We start from the raw sequence: 27794 nt of genomic DNA, 5'->3' as shown, positions 1-27794 counted from the left end.
GAAGGCTCATTAAAATCCCAACCTTTTTTTTTTTTTTTTGGTTTGGTTTGTTTTAAGCCAGGGGTACCTCCAACTTGTGGCCTGAAAATTTTGCTTGGCCAGGGATTGAAAAATGGAGAAATGGGTTCGTATGCCAGGATTGCCTTGTGAGCTTTAGAGAAGGACTCATTCTGCAGGCTATTAATGAGGTGAGTGTTTAATGGCCCCTTGATGCTCCCGCATCAGATACAGTGTCTTGGGTTTTTAATAAGCTCTGTTCTCGGTCCTTTTCAAATCAGAGAGTGTTGGAACAAGTCCTTGAGGAGACATCAACAGAAAGATGATGCAATGTGTGTGAGCTGGAAAGAGCAGCCGTCTTAACTCCAGAGAGTGTCTAGGAAGCTGTCTGTCTCAATCTGCCGACCACGTGCACGTCTAATTTTCGCTTCCTTTCTGTTCTCTGGGGAACAAGACGCACTTAGGTTTTATGTTTTTTCTGTAAAGAAAAAGTGATGTCCAGGGTGAAAAACTAAGGAATCTTGTTCTTCAACATCGAAGGTATATTGCAAGCATGATTTTGGAATTAAAAAGGAAAAATGTTCACCTCATTTTCCTTTAGCATGTAGGGAGTTATTTTAGGATATCCTGTGTTTTCTGGCACAAGTTTGTCTGTCCAGGACAGAAGGATTGATGTAGAGGACCTGGTGAATGGGGAAAAAAGGCAGAAGGAAGAGCCCCCTGACCCCAGTTTGAATCCCAGTATTCAGAGAAATTCTTCTCCATACCTTTAAAATATTGTTGTGTTTGAGAAGAAGTATGGGGCAGTTGGAAAGTGTTGGGGCCTCCTGCACTGTCTCCTTTACTTCTTGTGCCTCCTTCACTCCTCCGGACCACTCTGAGATTGTGCTTCTACCTACTCCACTGGCCTTAAAGCCCCAGGTGAATGTCTCACTGCACCATGCAGCAATACCTTTCAGCCTTTGTCTTCCTGGATACTAGACACCTTTCACCGCTGCCTTTGTCTTCAAGCTCTCTATTCTGGTGGCTTGTAAGTTATTACATTCCCCAGCTTTCTCCTTGTACTTCTCCTACACTCCTCTGCCTCCTTTCCACACATACTTTCCTTCTTCTAGTCCATGCTTTCTAAGGTTCTTCTAACTCCATATATATTAGGTGATGCCATCCACAGCTGTCAACAACCACCACCCCCAGCAGATGGACAACTTCTAAATCTCAAGCCTCAGCCCTGACCCCTTTCTCATCTTCAGACCTGCATATCCAGCTTCTTGCTGGACTCCCTGCAGGGAGGTCTCAAAAGCAGCTAACCCAAATCTGAATTTCATGTGCATTTCTCTGTCCCCCTACCTATACCCACTTCTACCCTTGCTCACTCATTCGTTCAACATTTACAGAGTGGCTACTGTATGTCAGGTACAAGGCTATCTGCTGGAGCCACAATTGTGAGGAAGAAAGCAGGTTCCCTAACCTGTTCTTCACTTTTGTAAGTGACATCACCATTCACCTGGCAATCCGCCTTTAAACCCCAATACCTCTGCCAATCTGATCCATGAGTTGCCAAGACCAATTGAGTGTGCCTTCTAAACATCTCTTGAACCTCTCCTTTCTGTATCTGTATTGCAGCAATCCTAGTTCAGGTCTTTCTCTCTTTTCTGGAGTTGTTTCAGTGAGATTGCTCTGGGCCTGCTTTCCTGCCTTCATTCATTCCCTCTTCCAAGTCCTCCTTCATACTCAAGCTCAAGTGGTCCTTCCAGAAGATTAAAACCTGCTCATGTCACACCGTTGCTAAAAAATGATCTCATTGGTTCTTCTCATCAACCCCAGAAAGCATTAACTCCTTATCTCTTTTTTCACTCCCTTGCTGTGTCTCTCCATCCTTCTTCCTTTCCATGCTCTTTCTTCCTCCCTCTTTTTCTTCCTTTTTCCCTTTTTCTCTCACTTTCTTCTTGCCTGACTTTCTCCCTTTCATTCAATAATTATTTGAATGTCTTTAATCCAATCCCATAAATATAAACATTGAGTTCCTCTCTTTGGCAGGCTCTGTCACATGTACTTGGGATCAATGAACAAACACAAACAGAATATCCCTGATTTCATGGAGCTTATATTCTATCAAATAGGACATTGAACAGACAGAAAATGTGAATAAGTATTGTAAGTGAATCATATGAGTTATATGGAATGTAAAGGCGACAGATACTATGGAATCAGATCCAAAGGTGTTTCTCATTGTGAGCCAGACAGACAAGGACCTACCCTTGGGCCCTGCCCCTTCCCCTAGCCGCACACTTCTCTGGCTCTTTTTTCTTTTTGTCTGCATATGTTTCTGCAGCACCAAGCTGCTGACATTCCCAGTGGGCGCCATGTTCTTCAATCTCTGTGTCTCTGTACAGTGTCTTTGCACACTGTTCTCTCTGTACTCCCTCTCCAGAACTTTCCAGCCTGTGCCAGGTTGCCCTCCAGTCACAAGGAGCTCAGGGGTCGCTGGGAACCCTTTCACCCTCTTGCTGGGTTGGGTGGGTCCCCATCCTCTGCATTCCCTTGGTGCCCTGAGTTTTCTTTGGCTACAGCTCTCATTACTGGAGCATGCTGAGGGTGGGCTGAGCTCTGTGGCTCCATGACTTTTTCTCTGGGTGAGTTGTGGAGGTCATTGAACCCTCCCCACTTCCAGCCTTAATTTTTTCAGTTACAAAGTGGGAAGAAGGAGAGCCTTCTGTTTGCTTCTCGTGGTTGCCACAAAGTTTTCAGCAAATATGAAATACCCAAGGGTGAGCAGTATCGTTGGGGGCTGGGAGGTCACTGGGCAGTGAGTGTCAGGGCTTCCCTGTCCTGTGAGCCCTGAGGAAGGAATCCCTTCTGTGTTCAACAACACTGGAGAAGACAAACTTACCTGAGGTTGAAGAACACATGGGCTGACTCGGGCTCTCGCCTGCAGCCTGCTCTGAGTGTGACGGGAGCCAGGAAGACCTGGGGCTCAGCATGAACACAAATGGACCTCATTCGATTATGTTTTTCTCCTTTCAAATGGTAATTTGGAATCCTTTTTAGAGGCTGACATTCAATTCCTTTTTCTGTGTCACTTCGGAGAAAAAAAACAAACCATCATTTTTTTTTCTGTTAAAATCTCTCCGTTTTCCAGCCCTTGTTTATGCTCCTAATTCCTTTTGTGCTCAGAGTTTAATTGTAATGGTTGAACTCTGGTCACATTTAGTTCATCCTCTTCTTTTGAGCTGCAGGTGGGTCTTGGACAGGCTGCCTGGCTTAGTACTTGCTGGAGAGAGCAAAAAGATACTAGCTTTTTGACATGCACGCCTGTGCGCACATACACAAACACAAACACAAATGTGCCCTTGAGAATTTAGTGTTGCTCTGTTAAAGGGGCGGATGATATTCTGTGTTTGGTCTACTGATCTCCAAAGCTGTGAGAGATGAATAAATCGGATGCCCATAGGATGCTTAGTTACATAAGTTATAGGATGCTCTATATTGTGTTAGCTTCAGTGGAGGGAGTGATTTGCAAGCAGAATATTATGCTCCAGGAAAACAGTGCCGATTAGGTTGCTCAATCTCCTGGCATTAGTTCAGGGTGCATTCTTCTGCTGTGGATGCATTGCTTCCAGAGGAAGAAGCTGGTGATGGAAGAAACACTGCACTGGGGAAGGGTTGATTTTCAGGTGGTATCTGAATATATGGGAGAATGACTGGGTAAAGGAAAGGGAGCTCACAGGTTAAGCACTGATAAGGAGGAGGCACATGTTGCCAGCGGTGAATAGCATGGGTTTTGGAATCCAGTAAAATTTAAATTGATTAGTTTTGACATTGGATATTAATAACACCTTCACAGGGTTTCATTAAAGATTAAATGAGATAATATGGAAGAAATGACTGGAATACAATAAATAATCAGTAAACAGCTATTCAACATGAGCTCCTCTGATCTATGAGGTTGGTGGAAATTGTTTTCCCCGTTGTACAGCCTAGGACATGGAGGCTTAAAGGGGTTGAGCCAGTTTCTCAAGGCCACATGGGTAGCATGTGGAAGAACTGAGGTTTGGACTTAGATGTGTCTTATTCCAGAATCTGTGTGTCTTCTGCACTAAGCCACCTCCCATGATTTGACTGGGACTCTGCTCCTGCAAAACAGTTATAGCTGTCCTGTTTGGTACCTGCTCAGTAGCCTCGTTAGAGAAGGCTTTCATTATAGCCTATTCAAGTTGTAGGACTCTGCAAAGTGAGAGGGGTGAAAATGATGGTTGCAGAGCTTCCTGGGAGCTTTGGATACCTAGGAGGAGCAATAAGATATGGGTCTCCCGGTACCAGTTGGTGGGTGGTGACCTCCTCCCTGCTAGACCCTTGGTAGTTTCTTTTTTCTATCTTCGCCAGGGCCTCAAGTAACCATGAGGTCCAAGGGCTCCCTGGGGGACCCCCTCACATCACCTGCAAGACTAAAGGCACCTAAGAAAAGCCTTTGCTGAGGATATGTAGCTGGGAGAGGAGAACACATAAAGGGGCTTGGGAGTGGGCTACAGATTCGGGGAGGGAAACTGTCCCTGTGCTCACGAGAGCCCTGAGTCACCTCTGACAGCAGCAAGGACATGGGCTCTTTTTGGAATCAATTCCTTTCCTGGGTTTGGATAGATAGGGAGTCCACTTTGCCTGAATCTGTTTGGTTCCCGAGTCCTAGAGAGCAAGTAGCAAGGGTTCAGACAGTGAAGAATGCCAGCCCAACCCACCTCAGGATTGTGTATTACTTTTCTGCCTTCATATTGTGAGAGTTTGGGTAGCAATGGATTCTCACACTTCAGACACTCAGTTCTACCTCTGAGCCCCCTCATCTTACATCCCCCATTTATGGAGCTCTCACTTACACCCTGCCCTCTCTAACCCATCACTGTGCTACTAACTCAGCCACTCCCTTTCTCACTGGATGTTCATTTATTTCTTCAATCTCTTATACCCACAACTCATGTCACACCCATCCATCCATCCATCCATCCATCTGTTCATCTGTTCCTCTGTCCATCCATCCATCCATCCATCTGCTCACCCACCCTCCTCTCCATCCATCTGTCCATCCATCTACCCGTCCATCCATCTGTCCATCCATCCACCCACCCATCCATGCATCCATCCATCCATCTGTTCATTTTTCTATTCCGTCATCCATCCATCTACCCTATCCATCTATCCACTCATCTGTCCATCTGCCCATCCATCCATTCATCCACCCACCCATCCATTAATCCACCCACCCATCCATCCACCTGTCCATCTATTTGTCCAATTTGTCCATCCTCCCATCCCATCCATCCATCCATCCATCCATCCAATCTGTCCATCCATCCGTCTGTCCATCCATTCACCTGCTTACTTATATCTTCATGAAATGTGTTCTGAGCTCCCCATGTAGTGGGAGCTGGGCTGGGTGCTATTACTGTACAGATGAATTAGCATTAATCTGGTTGCATGGAGACAGCTATTTAAATAGACACCTAAAATACCTGGTGACGACTGACAATAGAGACCCGGACAGTGTGTTCTGGGAGCACCATGGGGGTGGAGGGGAGAGAGGAGGCAGCAGCTGTTTCCTATTTCCCCAGTGAGCTCACACATTAGTCCCCTACCTTTCAGTTTATGGAACTCTTGCTCATCACCCTGTTATGGATGCCCCAGCTCCCCTCCGGGTAATTAGAAAACTGCCAGGTCCATTTTATAGATGAAAAAATGGAGGCTCAGGAAGACCCAGCCACTTGCATACGTTTGTGAGCTGCAGCGCTGGCATGCAGGCTTCCCTGGACAGGGAACACCCTGGGGTCATTTTCTTTGCTTGGCAGATGGCCATGGGCATCGTAGGACTGGTGCTTCCTTCTCTCTCTCTGCTCTCCTCGTTCCTGGGTGGCTTCAGTTCCCTCCCAGGAGTGAGGCAGTTCACCCCAGGGTGGCCCCTCTTCCTTCACTCCCACGCAGTGCATTCTGACTCAAAGCTGAAAGTGCTTTGCTGGATAAGATGATGGGGACTGACAGGGGTGACATACCTGTGACATGCTTGAAGGAAACACACAGTGGTGAGAATGTCAGACATCAGACACTATCTTATGTCATTGCCTAGTCCTCCCTGGGATGGACAGAGGTCACCTGGCACCAAGACCCCTGGGTCAGAACCACCATTCTGAGAGATGCTTGTTGCGTGATGTTGGACATGACTTGTGACTTGACCTCTACAACTTTGCTACTGAAAGCTTGCTCCATGGACTAGCAACGACTGATGCCACTTGGGAGCTTGCTTGCAATGCCCCAGCCCCCACCCACTGTGTTTTAACAAGATCCAAGGTGATTCTTATGTTCATTAGAGTTTGAGAAGTGCCTCTTTCTAAGCCTCAACTTCCTTAACTGTAGAATGGGAATAGAAATACCTTCCCTGAAACATTAATGTGAAGATTAAATAAATGCACTTGAAAATCTCTGTGTGATCGACTGATTGTCCTGATTTGCCCAGGACTGAAAGGTTTCCTGAAAAGCGGAACATTCAGGTTTAAAGTTGGGATGGGTTGTCAACCTGCTTTCACCTCAGTGCTTGGCATGCAGTAAGAGCTCCTTTGCCATGGTGCTGCAAAGTTGTGGCATTTAGAAGACATGGAAAAAAGCCACAGGGAAACTGTTTGTATTTGCATTAGTGCTGTGCTGGTGGGTTGTAGTGTTTTGGGTTTTGTTGCCGTCATTGTGGTTGATTCTTTCTTGATTACAACAGCCACCATAATCACAGCTCTCATTAATGGAGCTCTCGGTATGTGCTCGGAGTAATACATGCATTATCCCATTCACAACAACCTCTTTAAAGTAGGGAATAAAATTCCCTCCATTTAAAAACAATGAGAAAATGGAATCTCAGAGCGAGTAAGGATTTTGTCCAAGGCCCAGACACCAGTAAGAGAAAGAGCTGAGATTTGAACCCTCTATTTGGCACCAGTGTCTGTGCCTTTAATAACAGGAACATACAGACTCCCAAAGGGAGAAGAAGCAATTTCTTCTGAAACTTGAGCATTCAGAGCTGTTTGTAGACACTTCTTCGAGAACAGTGGGATATTTTCGAAACAGACATTTCAACTATAATGTTTACCACCAGGGCCTGCCCCTAGCAAGTGCTACGGGAAAGCCCGAGACACTCCTTTTTATTCCAGAAGTAAAGCTGCTTCCTTCAGTTCAGCAGCAGCACCTCTATGTATGACAGCCAGAGACGAAAACTTAATGAACGGGACTGGTTTGCTTTTTCTCTTTGCTGGAACAGCTTAATGACAAGCGATTATTATTGGTGGTAACTTGTCATGTCTTAAGTCTGGATCTTGGCAGTTGTGGCTGTCAGAGTCTTTGAGAAGAAACCAGTCTCAGCACATATTAGAGAAAAACAAAAAACAATGAGGAAAGATGAAGAGCTCATGCAGGGAAAAGTGAGATTTGTGAAGAGAGATGGGTGTCCCAGGAAAAAGAGAAGAATGGTGAAGAAAAAGAGAAGAATGGTAAGAAAAGGGAAAGATGATGAAGAGAGATGCACTACCCTGTAGTCTGAATTATTCTGATCCAAGTTCAGGAACATGAGTTAAACATGTTACTTTTTTTTTTTTCCTAGCCAAGCGGCGTCAGTAATCTTTGATTGCAAGTGATGGAAAAGCTATTCAAATTGGCTTAAGCAAAATGAGATAATTAATTGGGACATGCAATTGACAACAAGGTAATTGTCTTCAGGTGTGGCTTGAACAAGGTGTTCAACATGGACATCAGAACTTGGTAACTCTCCATCTTACAGCTTAAACTGTGGGTCTGATAGTTTTCTTACTAGGATGGTACATAGTGGTTGGGTGGCTGCCAGAAATTCTGGCTGAACATCCATCTAAGCTCAAGTCTAACAGTAAAAGTAGCTGTCTTTTCCTAGTCCCTTTCTTCATAAATCCAGGAAGTCACTCTGATTAGATCAGGTTAGGACCTGTTCCTACCCCCAAATTAATTACTGGCACTATGGGCCAATTGGCTTGACTGAGAGAGAGGAAAATGACAGTTCTCGGGGGAAATTCACTATTACCAGTAAAGGAAGAAGAGATGCTCAGTGGTTAGAATAAAAAATATCCACCACGTGGCTCAAGGAGGCCCATGCTTCATGAAAATAAAGGAATCTGAAGAATATAGCTTCAGGGGCACAGAGAAGGCCAGTGGCCCAGTCACAGTTGGGACTTGCAAAATAAAGATGTTTCCTTGTACTTAAGTTTATCAGCTCCTCAGACACCTGACCCCGGGGCCTCTGGTCCGGTAGGATTTCCCTCTGGCTTTGGTGGGAATCAGGCTTGCTTTCTGTGTAAGAATAGCTGGACCTAGCCCCAGACAATCTATAATTGCTAATGACCCTGTTTGGAAGCCTGGAGTCAGATGCTCACCTGCAGGTTGACAGAGCACCAGTGAAGCTAGCTTGGGCCTTTGCTGTGCCCTTGCATAACCATAAGGGTCTAAATCTCAGCAGGGCCTCCTTTTGGCCAGCCCTGCTAATGATCTAGAAAGCAGGACTGAGTTCAAGAGCAGTGATCATTGTGTGGTCCTAATTGATGTACAGTATGTTGTGCTGTCCTAAATTAGCTGCAACGAGAATCAAGAAATACATTTCTCCATGCATTTATGTGTTCTTTCCTCTGGCATTGCAGACTTGGTAGTGGGAAACTTGGCTCTGGGTGGTAAACTGGGACAAGGTCTGAAATTCCGGGGAAAATATGGAAGTTCTAGCCACAATATTTGAAGTTAGAGTACCAGTTGACTAAATGATATAGCAAACAAAAGATGCTGGCTGCATCTTTCAAGTCATAACCCAGCAAGTGTTATGGGAAAGCCTGAAACACTCCTTTTTATTCCAGAAATAAAGCTGCTTCCTTCACTTCAGTTCAGCAGCAAGTATGACAGCCCCTCTACGTAAGTCAATGTAGGCTTACCTATTGGCACAGATCAGAATTCCAAAGGGAAGAACGGGGTTATCTTACACAAAATCCCCCAAATTCCAGGTTTCTCCCAGGTTCCCTGTTGGGAGACACTGGTGGCACATTTAGCAGAGGAGGAGTTTGCAATACAGTTGACCTAGGAATTAGATACAGATGCCTTTAGCAGAGGAGTTGTTTTTAATACAGTTGACCTAGGAATTAGATACCGATGCCTTATCCTGAGCTACAGGGCGCTTATTGTGTGATGTGGCCTCTGCTTCCCATTCTAAGTCATTTCTCACCCCTCTCTCTCTTGCTCCTTAAACTTCAGCTGTTCTGACTTTCCTTCTGTTCCCTGAACTTGATGAGCCCTCGCTTACCTTGGCATATGTGTCGTCTTCTGCTGGAATGGCTCTCCCTACTCTCATCTCACCCCTAATCTTTGCCTGGATGAATCCTTCTTCATATACTTTTGATTAGCTCCAATGTAGCAGATCAGATGACCTAGAGTGGGGCTCCTCTCTCAACCCCACTCCTGAACTATGACATCACCTGATTTCCTTGAAATTATTCTATTTGTTTTTTTAATTCAAATTTTTAAAATTTGAGATGAGTCTTACTCTGGGGTTGGCCAGACTGGTTTTGAACTCCCGGCCTCAAGCAATCCTCCTTCCTTGGCCTCCCAAAGTACTGGGATCACAGGCATGAGCCACCATACCCGGCAATTGTTCTACTTATTGATGTCCTTCTTTGTCTCCTCCCCCAAGAACGTAAAATTCATGGAATCGGGGGCCTTCACTTTGGTAACCTCCTTCCCTAGGTTCACTTTCCTGGAACAAAGCCTGGCACAGAGCTGGAGTTTGTTAAATTTGTTGAATGAATGAAAGACAATCCACAGATGAGTGTCTCTTTCTAGAGTGGTAGGTCTGGCAAGTCTCTTTAAGTGCATAGAGCATGGGATCCTTTCCTGCCCACGGGCAGTCTTGCACTCTAGGGGGATGCTTGTGCCAGTTTCCTTCCCAAAAAAGTGGCCCAGTGGTCTGCAAGGTGCTAAGCGGGACTCAGGAGGGCATGGTGCCCTACCCTCAAGAATTCTCAGTCTGAAGGACATGCAAGATTCACCCTCTCCACAACTAGGCAACCACATACGATCCAGATTAAAATCTTTAATGCAGGCATAATAATAAGACATCTCACTGTATGCTATATAGAGCTACATATTGGGTATACCCAAGAGAGATATTGGCTATGATGATGGTCATGATGATGATGGTGAGAAGGAGGATGGATGTGATGATGATGGAGGATGATGATGGTGGAGGGAGGTGGATAGTCATGGAGTAGTTATTTTCCAATGGGACTGATTCAGCTTATGTGCACTTGAGAATGCTATCCATCTCAATCCTCAGGCTTACAAGGCTTATTTGATGCTTTTAATTTTTCTCTTACCCTTGGAAATTGAAATAAAATATGTTGAAATGTTCAGTTGATACACTATGAGAGTAAAAGAAAGCACATCAGGGCTTACCAAGGCTAACAAGGGCAATCCTCAACAGGAGAATGCAGATTCCCCAGGAGTCTCTCTGGACTGTTGCTGGGTTACCTGCATTATTTTGGCAGACAACAGGAAAATAAGTTGTGGAAATGGGTGTGGGGTTGACAATACTGACCAATTTTCTCATGCTACTTGGGGGTAAGCCTCCTGCCCCTCTCATCCTTCCCCAAGTATTTATCAGGCCCCTACTGTGTGTCAGACATTATACTAGGCTTTAAAGATACTAACTTGAATACCTACTTCTTAACCATACTGCTGTTGAGAAGAGACAGAGGAAAAACTAATAAATCAGCTTTAAAGTTCAGATACTCAGGCCACAGAGATTCCATTTCAATCAAACTGGTATGGGGCACAATGCATAGGTTATTCTTTGATAACTCTCCAAGGGATTCAGATGTGCAGCCAGGAATGAGAGCCACTGAGGTGAGCAAGGGAAAACTGGACGCATCTCATGATGACTGCCATCACCATGGGGCCATGTGGATCTCAGGGAAGTCACTTAACCTCTCATCCTGTGTCTTTAGGAGAAATGCCATCCGTGAGGGTTATGCCATTTGCCTTATCTCTTGATTAGTTGGGATCAAAGAGATACTGGGTGTGGGTGGGCTTTGTAACCTTTATGAATGGGTAAATGGAATGTAAGTTGCTATTAGGCTCTAGGAAACACCAGGCCTTAGTACCCATGGAGTCAGGTGTCACCCTGGGGACCCAGCAAGCTCTGGAACATTCTGGAACAGGATTGAATGCTCCAGACCTGATTGAATGAGACCTCAGTTATGATGGGACTAAAACACAGAGTTTAGAGCAGACACCCAGAATTCCACACCCTTCTGCCTCCCTCGCTCTGTGTTTAAAACAGTTTGTTCTGTCTTCCGCAGAGCAGTGAGCATGGGGAGAGAAGTGCTTTTGCTTCAAAATCAAAGTGGGTGTATGAAATCTGTTCCTCTCCCCCGGCTGCACATTCTAAGGAAGCCGAGTGCCAGAGGTGGTCAGAGGCTGATACGTAGAATCCGAAAAGTACAGGCTGAGCCATGGCAGGAGGAGGTAAGTGCAGGAGAGGTGGCCTCTATCATCAAGGCAGGGAGTGGAAAGGATGTTCAGGGGCTTCAGGCCATTTGGCGTATTGGACGCCAGGCCGTGGGAGTGTGGCCAGATTCCCCATCATGTCCTGCCAGTCCATAAAATCACCTTAGAAAATCCCAAAGCTAAATGTGAGCTTCTTCATTGTTTTGCTATGCCATTATATTTTGCAAATAGGCCCTTGCTTCTGTCCCTCCAAGGGGTAGATGATGCTTTTGGTCCACGGTGGTTTTTGGGTTGAAGTTTAAGATGCCAGTAGAAATGAAAGTGGTACAGGGTAACTGCATGGTGCCCAGGAAGAAATTAGGAATGGTTTCTCTCCAAGGCATGGATTCATTGCTGTATGGAAAGGCAGATTTTTCTTTGCATTATGCAGGCTCCTTGGGCTCAGAATGAATGAGCTGGTTTGCATGGGGCGGTGGGGATTTGAAACTAGCATGTCAGTGGACCTGGAGAGACCAGTTCCTGAAATAGGATGAGGACCCTCTTAGGTTTCTGACGATGTCTGTGTGATCTGTAGGACCAAGGATGTGGACACAAGTACCCAAACTGTCAAAGTCAGGCATGGACAGATGAGTCTCCCACTTCTACCATTTCATCCCATTCTCACAGCAGCCCCAAGCGATGGAAGGGTCATTATTCCTGTCTTATAAGGAAAGAGACTCAGACCCAGAAAGATTAAGCACTTTCCCAAAGCCACAGGGCTGGCTAGGTTAGCCACAGTCCCTTAAAGGCAGGACTTGAACTCAGGTTAAATAGACCCTAGAGCTCATGATATTTCAACTATAAAGCTGATGCACATAGATGGGTAGGCTAGGGAGTCTGAACTTAACATGGCAGGCCTATGGGAGCTATTGGTGGCTACAGAGCAGGGCAGTGGCATGGTTAAAGGGATGCTTTAAGAGTTTCAACGAGGCAGCTCTGAACAGGTTGAGTTGTTGAGATACTCCAAGTCCAGAGTGTGGATTACCTCTTGGAAAAGACAGCATAATCTCCTGATGTGAAATATTTGCTGAGTACTTCATACGTGATGGGCACTACACTGGGTGCTTTGCTACAAGGGAATCATTTAATCCCTACAACTCAATGAGAAAGCACCATTATTGGCAACAGTAGAGTGCAGAGATAAAAAGCTGGAGACCCTGAGGCAGGCAAACCTGATTTCTACCTGTATGATTTTCTACCTGAAAAATCAGCCTATTTCTGGGTCTTTTTTCATTTGTAAAATGGGCATACTACTAGTGCCAACTTAGTAAGGTGGTTGAGGGTGGCTTTAAATGAGATAGTACCTAGAAAGTAAGGAGCAATGTGACTCTCATAGAGTAAGTATTTCTAGCATGTTTTACTATGATCATTATTACCATAGCCACACCCATTTTATAGGTGAGAAAACTGAGACTTAGAAAGGCTGAGTGTTCTTTTCCCCCCAACCCAAAGCCACATAATGAGGATTGGAGCTGGGTAGTCCAACCCCAGAGGTTCTAGTATTCTCCATTCCGGGGAGAGGCTGCGAATGGGGATCAGCATAGTGAGCAATGGGAGAGATTCAGCTTGGGCTGAAATTTGGCATGATAAGGAGTGGGTACAGCACAAAGCAAGGGTTTTTGCACATACTCTTTCACAGATGGCCTGTGCTGAGCTGGCTCTGGGCCGATTAACTGCTGTCCCTATAATTGTCTTTCTCCTGAGGAAGTTCACAGTGCAGCCATGCCCTCCTCTACATGGGGAGAACCAGATAAGATGCATGTGCTTACAGCTCTACTCTGTGCACAAACCTTTGCATGGACACCCTGGTCATGTCTAGCTCAGAGTACATACAGCAAGGGTGTTGGAGGATCCCACATTCCATCACCATCTGGCATGTCTGACCTTCACCTCTCCACCAATACCAGTCTTCCCAAGGAATTGTCTCCTAGACCCTTTTTATTGGGTTCCAGTGGTGCCTTTAGGGTGTGGCCTGTTAAGAGCTTTCTCTATTCCTTGTGTACTCAGTGCAAGATGCCGATCCACCGCCTTTTGCAGTCAGAAGGTAGCTCTGGTGACTGGCTTCCTTTGAGACATCATTTCCATGGGAATTATCACATTTCTTTGGTAATTTAGAACATTTTCGTCCCATCCCAAGAGACGTCTCACAGTGTGTGAGGTTGACAAATATAATTGCCTTTAGACTCTACTTACGTGTTGCCTTCTGTTGGTGGTTTCTTTATGCTGTTGCCCTATTTTGGCATTTAATGAAGTTCTCTGGACAACTGCTGAGGTTTATAGGTCTTCTATATTCTCCTCTTTATCAACAAATGACACATTGAGATATAGGTGAATATTGGATGGTTGGGTAATTCCTCAGGGTAGGAAGGTGTAGGTGATGATGTTGAAAGTTTCATTTTGTTTTGGTCACAATATTCAGAATCCACACAAAATACAATCTCAGATACTGAATTCTCCTTCTTTCTATTTCTGGTCTTAATCAAGGACATTCCTCTTAGGCTTCATTCACATATTCATTCCCTTGTCATCCATTTATGGTTGTGCCAAGACTTCTGCCAGGTTCTGGGGACATAAAGATGAAAACGACAAAAGTCTCTGCCCTTGAGGAGCTCACGGTCTTGTTGAGATGTGATTTAAAATGGTTAATCAATTCAAGAATATTAGATTTCTGCAAAAGCTACTGTAGGGAAAACAATAATTATCCAAAGTCTTTAAATCTATTACCCACTTTAATTGATTTAATTAGGTAAAATTCATAGAACTGTAATGTTGGAAAGGGCCCAGAAGACATTTATTCTTGTTTCTTTTCTCTGCCTTCAGGCCACGCTTCACTCAAATTATCCCACAAACCCATGCATTTCAAAAAAGAGCAGTATTTCGAAGAACTATAGCTTTTGGCCTGTTCTGATAAAACTTTTAGTGAGCACCCACAGGGAAAGCGATGTAAGCTTGTTGAAAGAATTGACATGCACAGCTACAAAGTATTGTTCTGAAAAACATGAATGGACCATCCACCCTTCACACACACACACACACACACACACACACACACTCTTGCAGTGGAATCCCCATAAGTTACCCTGTTGAGGTTGTGTTCAATACACATGGTAAATACAGAATGCAAAATAAAAACATGGCTGTAATATGATGAGGACCTTTTGATAATTTTTTCAATTACCTGAAGGAAATACATCTCAGCACTTGTCAAATCCTGTTTTGCTCCGACACAGAGGCATACTTTCTGTTCTGTTTAGTTGGCATTTTTGCACCATGTCCACAAGTCAACAAAGTGATTTAAGCATCTGTTCCATACAGATCTTCAGTGATCCCAGGAAGGCTGTGGTTGAGTGTTAGAAAGGGGGCAGGACGTAGAGTCATGGCACCGAGGTACAGATGCCTACTTGCTGTGTGAGTGTTTTGAGCCTCATTTTCCCTGCCAACAATACCAGCTTTGTAGGATCACTGTGGGGATTTGACGAGTTAGGGGGTATGAAGGCAGTTTGTATATTGTACCACTGTATGCGTCAACTGCCTTTTCTAAATGGAAATTTGTTCTCATGATCGTAGATTGGTGGAGATGTTAGGGCTAATAGAGGCCCTTTAACACAACATAAGTTACCATGCCACTTTCTAGGGTGAGAACATTCAGCGACTCTCCCTTATGCTCTGAATAGAGTCTAACTCTCTGGACATAGCTCCTCAGGCCCTATGTGCTGGGGTTTCTGCCAAGCTCTTCAACATCATATCGTATGCCTCCTTTGGGCGCCATGATATATTCATCTACAGCTTCTGAAATAGTTGCAGTGCATCCTCGGGATTCCTCTGACTGTAACATCCACGCACTTCTCCTCTTCCTCACCTGGATGCTCCTTCAGCACTTCATATGCATCTTTTACCCCATAGTTCATGGAGGTTGTCTTCCACTTAATTCTTATTAAGAACGCTTAATAAGGTGTCCAATAAATATTTATTGATTGAAAAGGTAGATGTCCACATGGTATTTATGATACTCTATTATGTGGGAGCCGTACGTTCAAGTGACAGAAACCCTACTCAAACTGCTTACATGAACATAGAAACTTACTGGTTTCTATAACCAAGGGGTCCAGGAGAAATGACTTCAGACTTGGCAGACTCTAGGGGCTCCAAATATATCTTGAGAAAGCAGTCTGTCTTTGCTGATGCTGTTTTGTATCTGTGGCTTGATTTTTCCAGTCATGAGCCAGGGTGGGGGTCAGATAGAGTTTGTTCTGTTAGAACCATATAGACTCAAAGGAGGAGGGGGCAGGATAAACTAGAGGAAAATGAGAAAAATAGATGATAAACAAGCAATAATAACAGACATCCTTCCAGGACCTGGCTATGAGCTCCTGAGTACAGGGGCTTCTCTCCTCTCTGTATTTGCAGGATCTGTTCTGGAGTCTGGCATATAGTAGATGCTCAGGAATGTCTGCAAATGATTGATGTGTGATTTACTTTCCTTACTTCTAGGATGCAGTTTTATGCTTCTGTATAAACCACCTCCTGCCTCATCCTCTGTTTCACTTTCTTTTCACTGACAGGATCCGACGTCTACCTTCTTCCAGTTTGGAGCGTCCATCCAGCAGCAAGCCACGGTCATGCTGAAGATCATGCAGGATTATGACTGGCATGTCTTCTCCCTGGTGACCACCATCTTCCCTGGCTACAGGGACTTCATCAGCTTCGTCAAGACCACGGTGGACAACAGCTTTGTGGGCTGGGACATGCAGAATGTGATCACACTGGACACTTCCTTTGAGGATGCAAAGACACAAGTCCAGTTGAAGAAGATCCACTCTTCTGTCATCTTGCTCTACTGTTCCAAAGACGAGGCTGTCCTCATTCTGAGTGAGGCCCGCTCCCTTGGCCTCACCGGGTATGATTTCTTCTGGATTGTCCCCAGTTTGGTCTCTGGGAACACGGAGCTCATCCCCAAAGAGTTTCCATCGGGACTCATTTCCGTCTCCTACGATGACTGGGACTACACCCTGGAGGCGAGAGTGAGGGATGGCATTGGCATCCTAACCACCGCTGCGTCTTCTATGCTGGAGAAGTTCTCCTACATCCCTGAGGCCAAGACCAGCTGCTACGGGCAGATGGAGAGGCCAGAGATCCCGATGCACACCTTGCACCCGTAAGAAAGGGCTTGTTGTCTTCCAAAGAGGGATGAGAGTTTTGCTGTTGTCATTGTTTGTTCGCTTACATACTCAGTGGTGGAAATATGCACTGAAAATGTACGATGTTGTGTGTTTCCTTATGGGATTTTTATTTTGCTCTCCTCTCTTTCTCTCATCTCCTTTGTAAGATAAGTCACATCAAACTTTGTTTCCTACAACTTACCTTCTTTTTCTACTCAACAATATATCTTGGAAACCTACACCCGGGATCGATCGATCTGTCTATCTATAGCTATATCTCAAGTGTATCTATATTTTTTGTAACTCATAAACATTTGAACCCAGACAAGTCTAACTTCAGAGCCTACATCACATTCTTCAATATGGTATCGTGGTGTCATGATTTAGTTATCCAATCTGCATAATGATAGAAATTTAGGAGTTATTTTTCTTTTATTAAAAAAAATTTTGTGGGTACATAGTAGGTGTATATATTTATGGGGTACATGAGATGTTTTGCCACAGGCGTGCAATGTGAAATAAGCACATCATGGAGAATGGGGTGTCCATCCCCTAAGCATTTATCCTTTTGGTTACAAGCAATTCAATTATATTCTTTAAGTTATGTTAAAATATACAAGTAATTTATTATTGACTATACTCACCCAATTATGCTATCATATAGTAGGTCTTATTCATTCTATTTTTTTTTTTTTTTACCCTATTAGTAATCCCCACCTCCCGCCCCAACCCCCAATACAAAAATGTGTTTATTTATAGGATAAGTGAAGTATTTTGGTAGAGGCATACAATGTTTGATAATCACATCAGGGTAAATGGGGTTTTCATCACCTCAAGAATTCATCATTTGTGTTATAAACATTTAATTTAGGGATTTTGTCAGATTATTTTCCTATTAGAAGCTAAACAGCAGTGATCATCTTTATACATGTCTATACACATGTGCAAGTTTTTTTTCTAGGGTTGATTCTAAGATACAGGATTTTTGGGTCCTAATTCATGTGCATTTTTAAATGGAAGCATCTATTGCCAAATTGTCCTGCAAAGTAACAACACCAATTTATAGTCACACCAACAGTTTGTGAAACCACCCAGTTTCCCACGTCCTCACCAACATGTTATGCTTTGGGGAAACTTCCCACACTAGTGCTCCTGGTCTCTGTTTGATTTTGCATTTGATTTTTTTCCCTTCTTATATTCTAAGTATTTTTGTAGGTCATTGGAAATCTTGGCAAACATTACTCGCAGAACTGCATTCTATTCCATTATATGAATGTATCATAATTTATTTACTCCCATCTTGGCGAACATTTAAGTTAAATTTTAGGTTTCTGAGTAGTGTCATTGTTCCTTGTGGCCCATCATTATGGTTAAGCTGTTGAGATTTAGAATGATCCCTCCTATCCTCATTTTGCATGGTTCTGCCTGATGTTCACGGATTTAATTCATGCTTTATTCCTCAGATAATGAGCAGTGTAGAACTCTGATTAAGGGCCTCAACTCTGGAGGTAGACTTGTCTGGGTTCAAAGCTTGTCTCGTCCACTTTCTATATCACTTGCACAATCATTTTACTTTTCTGGGTCTCGGGTGTTTATTGCAAAGTGATGATAATAGCACCTAATTTCTAGGTAGCTGTTCTCAGGCCTCAGCAGGCATCAGAATCTCTGGGAGGACTTGTTAAGACACAAATTACTGGACCTCAATCTCAGAGTTTCTAATGTAATAGAAAATATGGGGTGAGCCCCAATAATTTGCAATTTCTTTCAAGTTTTGGGGTGATGCTGATGTTTGTGGTCCAGGGACTGTGCTTTGAGAGCCAGTGTTCTAGAGATTGTCGTATTCATTGAGGTGCTGCATGAAAAGTATTGTTTAGCACAGTATTTACCACCTAGTAATATTAAATAACTTCCAGAGTCATCAGTGAAGTTTTTGGTAATCAGAAATTGTAGTCAGCAGGCTAGGTGTGGTAGCTCATGCCTGTAATCCTAGCACTTTGGGAGGCCAAGGTGGGTAGATCACTGGAGGCCAGGAGTTCAAGACCAGCCTGGCCAACATGTTGAAACCCTGTCTATACTAAAAATACAAATGTTAGCCAGATGTTGGTGGAGCATGCCTGTGATCCCAGCTACTCAGGAGGCTGAGGCAGGAGAATCACTTGAACCCAAGAGGGAGAGGCAGAGGTTACAGTGAGCTGAGATCGTGCCACTGCACTTCAGCCTGGGTGACAGAGTAAGACTCCATCTCAAAAAAAAAATAATTAAAAAAAGGAATTACAGTCAACAAACCATGTTGGTTTATTGCCAGCAGGGTACTATGTCACTCTGAAATATTTCTGGAAGGTTTTAGGACTTTGAATCTGCTACAGTTCAGAGGCTATCTCTGAACTGTGGCTGGAGGGGTGTGTGTGTGTGTGTTGAAGTAGACAGAATATACTTCTTTACAATGAACATAAATCTGAAAAATGAACCTTGAATTGAGAAATCACGCTCCTTTGACATTTCTCCATCCTCTGTCCTTTTACTGGCTTTAGTAATCCTGTTTCTACACTACCACTTTCAGCATTTAAAATAATTGTCCAGATATCAGGAAGTAACTCAGATAAATCAGCGTGAGACATGGGAGTCTCTTACAGAGGTAGGATTGCTGCCAGCCCAAAGACATAAGCGAGGCTAATGAATTCTCACTCCCATAATAAGGTGTGCCCTGCAGCTGGAATATTCAGAAATGTATAATTTTGATGGAAACATAACTCAATTTTATGGCAATTGAAATATAATATATACAGGAAAAGGAATTCTAGAAGGATAATTGGCAAGACATTTAGATCCCTTTCCAGTGACCACCCTGGATTCTATTCTTTTTTTAAAAGAATAGAATTTTCTGCTGCTGTGAAATGCTGTTGCGCTATTTCCCGAAGTTATGCCTTTAAATGCGGCAATTTTGTAAATGGTATTTCCACCCCCAGAGAAGCAATGCATCAAGTGTGGTAAGTTGCCATCCACTGCTTGGTGTTTAATGAAACATCTCTCCATCCATGCAGGGCTGGTGGTGTCCACCCAGTGTGTAAGTTTGGATAATGCATAAGCAGTCTCTCCTTCCCACACTCTCCCGCAGTCCCTGATGCCCAACCTAGGGAACACTGGAAACCTGCCAGGCTGCCCTTGACAGGGAGCTGGAGAAATCCCAAAGAAGGCATTTAAAAAAAAAGGATTAAGGGATATAAATATATATCTCAAATATATATATATTTGTTTTGTTTTGTTTTTGAGACAGAGTCTCACTCTGTCTCCCAGACTGGAGTGCAGTGGCGTGATCTCGGCTCACTACAACCTCCTCCTGGATTAAGCAATTCTCCCACCCGCCTCCTAAGTAGCTGGGACTACAAGCGCGCACAACCACATCTGGCTAATTTTTGTATTTTTAGTAGAGACGAGGTTTCACCATGTTGGCCAGGCTGGTCTCAAACTTGTGACCTCAGGTGATCCACCCACCTTGGCCTCCCAAAGTGCTGGAATTACCGGCATGAGCCACTGCGCCCGGCCAAGGCACTATATTCTTCTATTCTCTATCTATCATTGCTTCCAACCAACAGACTCTGCACTAACCCCTGGGATACATAGATGAATTAAGATATAATTTCTCTCCTCAAACACAATACAGTCTGATCAAGGTGAAGGAAATTTGTCTAAAGACAAACTTAGGTAATAATAATTCTTTTTTTAATACTGAAAAAAGAATAGTACAGAAAACTACAGAATCTGATAAAATACTCAACTCAATATTCATCATAGAGAACAAAGTTAAGGATGCCAAAGGTTAATGTTTGTTTCAACATTTTAAAAGAAATAAAACACTAATGATAATGTAGAAGTTCTGATTATATGTTTCCCTGTCCCAGTTTTCTCCTCTTCTCTCCATAGAAGGGAAAACCTGTACGTGGATTTGGATGTAAACCAAATTCATCATCATGTTTTCGTACTTTCAATGCACATATATGTGTAACCACATTCCCAATGCATACTTCTGTCTAATGTACACAGATGGTGTCTAATGTATTAGCACTTCCTTTACCTCAACCTTATGTTTTCAAAATCCTTCTATGAAGATAATTAATTGCATTTATTTTATTGATGATATTCTGTTGTATAAATGTTCCAACTTTAATAATTCCTCTTTGATGGACATTTAGGTTTTTTTATAGTAAGATATTTTTCAGTCTGGATAGCTGAAAGCAGAGAACAGACCTATCTGTAGTCTGAGTCAGATCTATTAGCTTGTTCAGTGGAAGCCCAGGACTCTCAAGTTAGGAGTTCTTCACTTCAAGCTTAAAAGTTACATTTGCAGCTGGATTAAGGTCTTACTCTGCAAAGCATATGGTAAACAACTAGCTCTCACTATTCCTCCTATGTAGTAGGGAGGTTGCAAATAGCTCCAGAAGAAGTTCAGATGAGGTCATACCTCATGTCTTTGTGGTGAGTTACTGAGGGGATCTGGGATCCAGCTTTGACTGGTTGAGAACAAAGTCATGGGGCTAGCTAGACATGCCACTTGGTGGTCGTCATGGACTTTATATATAATGTCATGCAAAGAGCTGGTGCAGTTAGGATACTGAAACATTGATTTATTGCTCATGGGCTGGGCGTGGTACCAGGGGCTGCTTGCAAGGGAAAGTATGTTCACGACCTTACCACCAACCTGTTTCTGTACATAGAGTTTCAGGAAAAAAAAAAAAGTACAGGAAAGGGGGATATTTTCTTCATGTTTAATATTCCTGATTTTGCAGAAGACACTTTGAAAAGAGCAGTCAGCATTTTCCAAAGTTCAAAAATAGCTCAGCCATGTTATATAACCTCCTCCTTGCTACTGCAAAGTTATTAAACATCTGTTCCTTCACCAAGCACAGAGCATGTCACAGGTAACTCCCAAAATTGTGAAGGTAAACCATGACCTGTTTGGCCGTTGGAATCCCGGCTATTGTGTCCAGTTCCATCACAAGAATCTGTCCAGTTCATGAGTGGCCAGGGCTCCCTGGGGGGCAGTGTGGCATCACGGTTAAGAGCATGAGCACTGGGGCCAGGCTGCATGGGTTCGAACCTGATCTGTACTTTTTTAGACTTAGGACTTTGGGTGAGTCACTGAACTCCTCCACATCTGCTCCCTCAGGCGTAATATGGGGATAAGAAAAGCATTTGCATCTTAGACCAGTCTGTGGTGCGTGCAAAAGCAGTCTGTAAATGGTTACTTCTGTGGGTGAAACTTGTAGATCTAAAGTTATTAGGCCAGGTGTGGTAGCTCACACCTGTAATCCCAGCACTTTGGGAGGCTGAGGCAGGCAGGTCACTTGAGGTCAGGAGTTGGAGACCAGTCTGGCCAACACATTGTATGAAACCCTGTCTCTACTAAAAAAAAAAAATACAAACATTATCTTAACGTGGTGCACACCTGTAGTCCCAGCTACTTGGGAAGCTGAGGTAGAAGAATCGCTTGAACCTGGGAGGTGGAGGTTGCAGTGAGCCAAGATCACGTCACTGCATTCCAGCCTGGGTGACAGAGCAAGACTCAGTCTCTCAAAAAAAATAAATAAATAAAGTTATGAGTGAAGCAAGTGTCTCTTCATGCCACAACCCATGATATTACCATTCGTTCATTCAAAAAATGTATTTGATGTCTTCTATATGCTAGGCACCAATTATTTGTAGTTGGAGACACAAAAAGGTCATCATGTGATTATCGGGCAGGGCAGGGCTGTCATTCGTCTATTGTTTGCTCTGAAGTTTGGGGGCCAGTGGAATATTCCATAGTAGAGGCCCAGCCTCCCAAGTTGGAGGTAAGAAAGAAAAATGTCCTTATGCTAAAGCACAGCACCTAATAAGAGGAGTAGGATCTGAATAACTCAATGCTCTGTGATTATTTTCCAAGCTTCTTTTTGGTAGCTTTTATTTATTTCCTCTGGTGCTTAAAGCTCTAGTCATTAATGCCTATTTGGGGCTTGGTTCAAGCATGAAGACTCAGGTGAAATTCATATCACATTTTAGCCTGTGGTTTTATGAAATGCAAAGCTTTAAGTTTGTGCTGTGAGTGCTGTGTTTGTGCATGTCTACAAGTGTGTATGCACACATATGTGCATGGGTATGTATATACACACGTGTGCACATGTTTACAAGCATTTTTGGTGTGTGTGTCTTTCTCTCTGCATGTGTATATGTGTTTCTTCTTCCACAAAGGAGGGGACACATTTTATACTTATTGAAGAGGAGATCATAGAGAGGAGAGGGTGGATGTTTTTCAGACCAATACCCTCTTATCAAAGGATTACCATGGGAGAAATATGGCCATTGGGAAGAGGGCAGTGTGGCATCAAGAAAAGTTCATGGGCTAGGTAGTATGACAGACTTGACTATGAATTTACCACATATTTACCAGGTATAAGTTATTAACAACTCTGAACCCAGGAGTTTTCCTAAAGTAAGATAGGCATCTCTTCTTATTGTAGCATCTTAAAGTATATACATTTAGCATAGTGCCAGGCATGGAGTAGGCATTTTACAAATAACAGGTCATTATTACAATTTTCTTTTTCTTATTGTGGTCATCATCATCATTATTATTATAACTTTATACTTCTTATGCTGCAAGCTCTGCATAAGCTAGGAAAGCAAGCAATGGAAGTGCATTTCAATTCTCGTCTTTAATTACTGAATTACAACTGTATGTTCTGTGGTTCCCATTTAAGTTTGGGAAGTAGGAGATGGATAAGTCACTGCATTGGAAATAAAGTAGCAGAGCTCGAGTAGATCTATAGCATAAATGAGGGAGAAAAAGAAGTCTTATCCCAGGAGAATTATGAATTAGTATTAAAGGGAAGTTATTTGGCCTCCATTGATAACACCTGGGTTGACCATTTATGTGTTTTGAATTGACTTCTTGATTTATGAAGTCAGGCTTCGGCTTTAAAAACCAACAACTTTGTGAATTATTACCCCCACAGGAAGGGAAATAGAAGAAAGATATATACGTGAGAAAGCGTTTTATTCATGTCTAAATTATACTGATACTACTTTAAATCTTCATTTCTAAAATAACATAGGAAAAAATTCTGGGTTTAATGACCCATTAAGAGACTGTGCTAAACCTGGTCGACGCATTTTTATTTAATAATTAGAATGATCACTGTTGGTTTTTTGTAATGCTAATAAAAGTGCCTGCTCAGTTAATTTTCTGAGCTTGACCAGAGTTAAAACTTCCCTAGGTGAATGTGATTAACTCTTTGCAAATATTTATCTGTGGGATCACCATATGCTCAACAAACACTTCTCGCAGTGAGATCAGGCACCTCAGAGGCCGAGCTGTCCTGTGGGCCTTTGCTGTGCATCTGATTGGGACTCTGAGCTCAGAATTGTGAAAAACAGCCGAGTTCAAAGTAAATCAACAAGAGATATGAGAGAATCCAGAGGAACACAAAGCACATTTCCCAAGGCTATGTGACTTTGTGGAATGTGGATTTAGACAGTGCTGTGTTCAAACCCTCTTATTATCTGGGTTATTCTGGGAGAGTTCCTTAACTTCTTTAAGCCTCCATTTCCTTGATTGTAAACAGAAAAAATTCCAAGAATAGGGAGGATGATGACACAAAATACAGGTCTTATACTTAGTTAAGCATCTAGGATATAGTTGGCACTCGACAGGTGTTAATTCTCCTCCTTCCCTGCACTAGAGGCACAGCTTGATCTCGTCCTGATGGACCCATGAGAGTAGGCTGAACTTGCTGGGGATTCAGCCTGAGTGCTAAGTCAACAGCCTCTCTTCAGCATCATCTCTGTTTGTGGCATCTCTCCTGGAACACAGCCCTCCCTTTTATGGCTGGAAGTCAAAAGAACCGTATGCCAGCCCTGCAATGCAAGTCAATCATTTCCAGTTGGCATCCGATGAATAGCTCGACAAATGGTGGAAACCTGATGCTGGCAGCTTGGGAGGACCAGAAGTTGGCCGTGCCTTTACCTTGAGGGAAAGGTGGTTTGGGTTGCTTTGGGGTCACACATAAAGCACAAATATTGTTCAAATTTGCCTTAGGCCAGATGTAAGTCTTAGGATTTTGGAACCAGCATGCCCAACAAAAAGACACATTGATCTATTTCCTCCAGGGTTGACATGGGCTAATTATTTGCTGCAACTCTCTTTTGTGAAAAAACAAAGCAAATTAAAGCCCCATCTCTATTTCTCTGGTGCCTTCTGACAGAGTGTATGTTGGGACTGGGAGGCTTTAATGTGTAGAAACATAGGCTGGTTGGGAGACCATGGCATAGATCTAGGAAAGAGGAAGTGGTGACTTGGATTACAGTAATAGCTGTGGATTCAGAGGGAAATGGGCAGGCTTAATGCATATTTGGGGTATAAAATTGACAAGACTTGACAGACAAATATGAGGTGTTAAAAGAGCTATAATAATAATTTTTCTCTTGTATAGCCAAGTGGATGGTGGTGTCTTTTACTAAACAGAAGAAATGAGGAGAGAAATGTTGGGGAACAGAGTCAGGGACATCCAGTTTTAGACGTGTTAAATTAGACATAGTTTTGAGATATTCAAGTGGAAATCTCAAGTGGGCAATCAGAAGAGTGAGTACAGACGGAAAATGCAATACACAGGATTTGAGCTTATTGATGGCAGTCCAAGCCCTACGGCTGGGCAAGGTCTTGCAGGTGAGAATGATGACTCAGGAGGGCCTGGGTTTAAACCATGAGGAACTTTAACATTAATTGGTAAATAATCCTCCAAAGGGAAGGGGAATGTTGGAGAGAAAGAGTTAGGCTGTAAATTCCAGGTGCTCTTCCCACATGGAAACTCTGTTCCCAATGTTGATTTTGTTTTGATGCCTGGTGGGCATCTGCACAGTGTTTGTTCCATGATAGACATCATAGCAGGTCTTGTAAGCCTTCCAAAAATGTGTAATCTATGGCTATGGTGAATATATCTGGGTTTGGTGCATCCTTGCAGAGTTAATCATACCAGCAGTTTTATTTAATCAGTACATTGAGAAAGTATATATATATATATATATATATATATTTTTTTTTTTTTTAGGTGGAGTCTCACTCTGTCACCCAGGCTGGATTGCAATGCTGGTATCTTGGCTCACTGCAATCTCTGCCTCCCGGGTTCAAGTGATTCTCCCACCTCAGCCTCCCGAGTAGCTGGGATTACAGCCAGCCACCACCACACCTGGCTAATTTTTGTAGAGACGGAGTTTCACCATGTTGGCCAGGTCCTAATCTCCTGACCTCAGGTGATCCGCCCGCCTCAGCCTCCCAGCGTGCTGGGATTACAGGAGTGAGCCACCGCACCCGGCCAAAAGTAAAACTGATTACATGATGAATTGCCTGGCAAATCATCCCAGCAGTGAGCCCTTTGAGTTTTAAGAAATGAATATTATACTGGGCTTGAGACATGACTCAGATGGCAAGTCAAGTTTTGGTTCTGGAGCGATAAGGAAGTGATGAAGCTTTGGGTCTGGATGGATGAGGAGGTGATGGTTGGTGGAACATTGGGTCTGGAGAGATAAGAAGGTAATGGAACTTTAGGTCTGGACAGACGAGGTGATGGGGCTTTGAGTCTGGACAGATGAAGAGATGATGGAACTTTAGGTCTGGACAGGTGAGGAGGTGATAAGCCTTTGAGTCTGGACAGATGAGAAGGTGATGGAGCTTTAGGTCTGGACAGGTGAGGAGATGATGGAGCTTTAGGTCTGGACAGGTGAGGAGGTGATGGAGCTTTAGGTCCGGACAGGTGAGGAGGTGATGGACCTTTACGTCTGGACAGGTGAGGAGGTGATGGAGCTTTGAGTCTGGAGAGATGAGGAGGTGATAGAGCTTTGGTCTGGACAGATGAGTAAATGATGAGTGATGGAACTTTGGATCTGGAGAGATGAGGAGGCGATGGAGCTTTTGGGGTCTGGAGAGATGAGGGAGTGATAGTTCAGGCAGGGGGAAGACCTCTGTCTTTGTTTCATTCTGGACATGATTTGGGCAACATCTGATATTGTACAAAAGACAAAGTTAAAAATCCTTTGTACCAAGAGGGAGAAGCATGCGGCAAAGTATAAAGGAGTAGGTGCTCACGACCAATTAACTTATGAGCTGTCCTTGGTTTGCTTTCCTGAAAGAGTATCTGTCTATGCACCTCCTTCTATATATAGGCCAAATGCTCTCCTGCTTATCCCTTCCAGGTGGGAGCAAGAGAGCCAGAACAGGCCTCTCCACCTGTTCTCTGCCTTTGTCTCCTTGCTTCTTTGCTTCTCTCACCTCTTGCTTCCATGTGGATGCTGCCTGCCTGCAGGTGTGACTGAGCCCCCGTCCAGGTTCCTGGTGCCTCAAATCCTGGCATGAACCTCAGGGATGGAGGAGTCACGGTCCAGCGTGATGGTGCTAGCTGTGTTCTGCGTGGGCATGGGAGGCCAGCCACATTTCTACACAGGCCTCAAAGTTGGGTAAATGAACTGACAGATCTGTTGGTGTCTGGTGTACCGTTGTCCAAATCCCCACAGTCAGCTTCCTGAGGATCTGCTTCATTTGGTTAAGTCTTGGCCAAACACAAAGAATAAATCCACACTGCCCAGTTTTCCACGTGATAGAAAATAGCTCTCCTGAGAAATATGCTCATTTCCTTTTCATTTCCATCACTGTTAATAAGAGGAGGTTTTAAAATTTTAATTTAATTAATGCATCATTATGTATGTGGGGGTGAGTGGGGAAACTTCAAGTTTCATAGGTTACATTATCTAAGCATATGTATTTTTAAATGTGAAGTATTGGAAATGTGAATACTTATCTAAGGATAAGACCATGTATTGACTGCCTCCTGTGTGTCAATCAGTTTAAATACATTATCTTTCATCGTTAGATGTGAGTTAGGGTGTTTTTACTGCAGGTAGCAATCAAATTAACTCAAAGTTATGTGATTGAATTATTTCCCATAACAAAAATTCCAGAAGTTGTTTGGATTTCAGGTGCAATATAATCAAGCTTCTAGTTCTTTTCTCCATGATCTCTTGACTGCTTTTTGGGCACTGTGA

The 27794-nt window shown here is 43.4% G+C and overlaps 1 protein-coding gene across 4 annotated transcripts in view; it reads left to right on the top strand.

The window, feature by feature from the left end:
- The window catches only part of GRIN2A (glutamate receptor, ionotropic, N-methyl D-aspartate 2A), a 434662-nt gene that overhangs the window by 237284 nt on the left and 169584 nt on the right, over positions 1 to 27794 (top strand). For all 4 annotated transcript variants that reach the window (XM_011961386.1, XM_011961385.1, XM_011961388.1 and 1 more), the window contains one exon: positions 16131 to 16723. In XM_011961386.1, the coding sequence (XP_011816776.1) occupies positions 16131 to 16723 (593 nt within the window). The remainder of the gene's footprint in view (positions 1 to 16130; positions 16724 to 27794) is intronic.

The sequence above is a fragment of the Colobus angolensis genome, unplaced genomic scaffold (genome assembly GCF_000951035.1).
Source record: "Colobus angolensis palliatus isolate OR3802 unplaced genomic scaffold, Cang.pa_1.0 Scaffold55, whole genome shotgun sequence".
Lineage (NCBI taxonomy): Eukaryota > Metazoa > Chordata > Mammalia > Primates > Cercopithecidae > Colobus > Colobus angolensis.
Note: the sequence above shows the minus strand (reverse complement) of the source record. Positions and strands in the feature narration are given on the sequence as shown.